General features: G+C 62.5%; 1 protein-coding gene across 1 annotated transcript in view; it reads left to right on the top strand.

Annotated features, from left to right (window-relative positions):
• The window catches only part of LOC104490329 (protocadherin-16-like), a gene marked incomplete at its 3' end in the record, with an annotated part of 1,852 nt that extends 1,459 nt beyond the window's left edge, over positions 1–393 (top strand). Inside the window, exon 2 of the mRNA XM_010132598.1 lies at positions 16–393. Coding sequence (XP_010130900.1) covers positions 16–393 — 378 coding nt within the window. The remainder of the gene's footprint in view (positions 1–15) is intronic.
• Between the last annotated feature and the right edge of the window lie 47 nt (positions 394–440).

Below are 440 nucleotides of genomic sequence, written 5' to 3'. Positions count from 1 at the left end.
CCGCTCTTCGACCAGCAGGAGTACAAACAAAGCATCCCCGAGGTCGTGTACCCAGGCAGCTTTGTCCTGCAGGTGACGGCTCGTGACAAGGACCAGGGTCCCAACGGGGAGGTGCGGTACAGTATTGTGCACGGCCGCGACACCCACTCCAGCTGGTTCGCCATAGACCCTGCCACAGGTATCATCACCACAGCTGCCCCGCTGGATTATGAACAGGATCCTCAGCCTCAGCTGACGGTGCTGGCCACGGACCAGGGAAGCCCTGCCCTCTCGTCTTCGGCGGTGGTGCGGGTGGCCCTGCAGGACGTCAATGACAATGAGCCCGTCTTCCGGAGCAACTTCTATAACGTGTCTTTGAAGGAGAACACCCCTGTGGGGACCTGCTTCTTACAGGTAGGTACCGCTGGCCACGGCCAGGGCTGCGAGGGGGCCCGGGGGGG

This window comes from Buceros rhinoceros, unplaced genomic scaffold (assembly GCF_000710305.1).
Source record: "Buceros rhinoceros silvestris isolate BGI_N320 unplaced genomic scaffold, ASM71030v1 scaffold29523, whole genome shotgun sequence".
In the NCBI taxonomy this organism is placed as follows: domain Eukaryota; kingdom Metazoa; phylum Chordata; class Aves; order Bucerotiformes; family Bucerotidae; genus Buceros; species Buceros rhinoceros.
The sequence above is the reverse complement of the archived record's forward strand: the minus strand, read 5'-3'. Positions and strand labels throughout refer to the sequence as shown.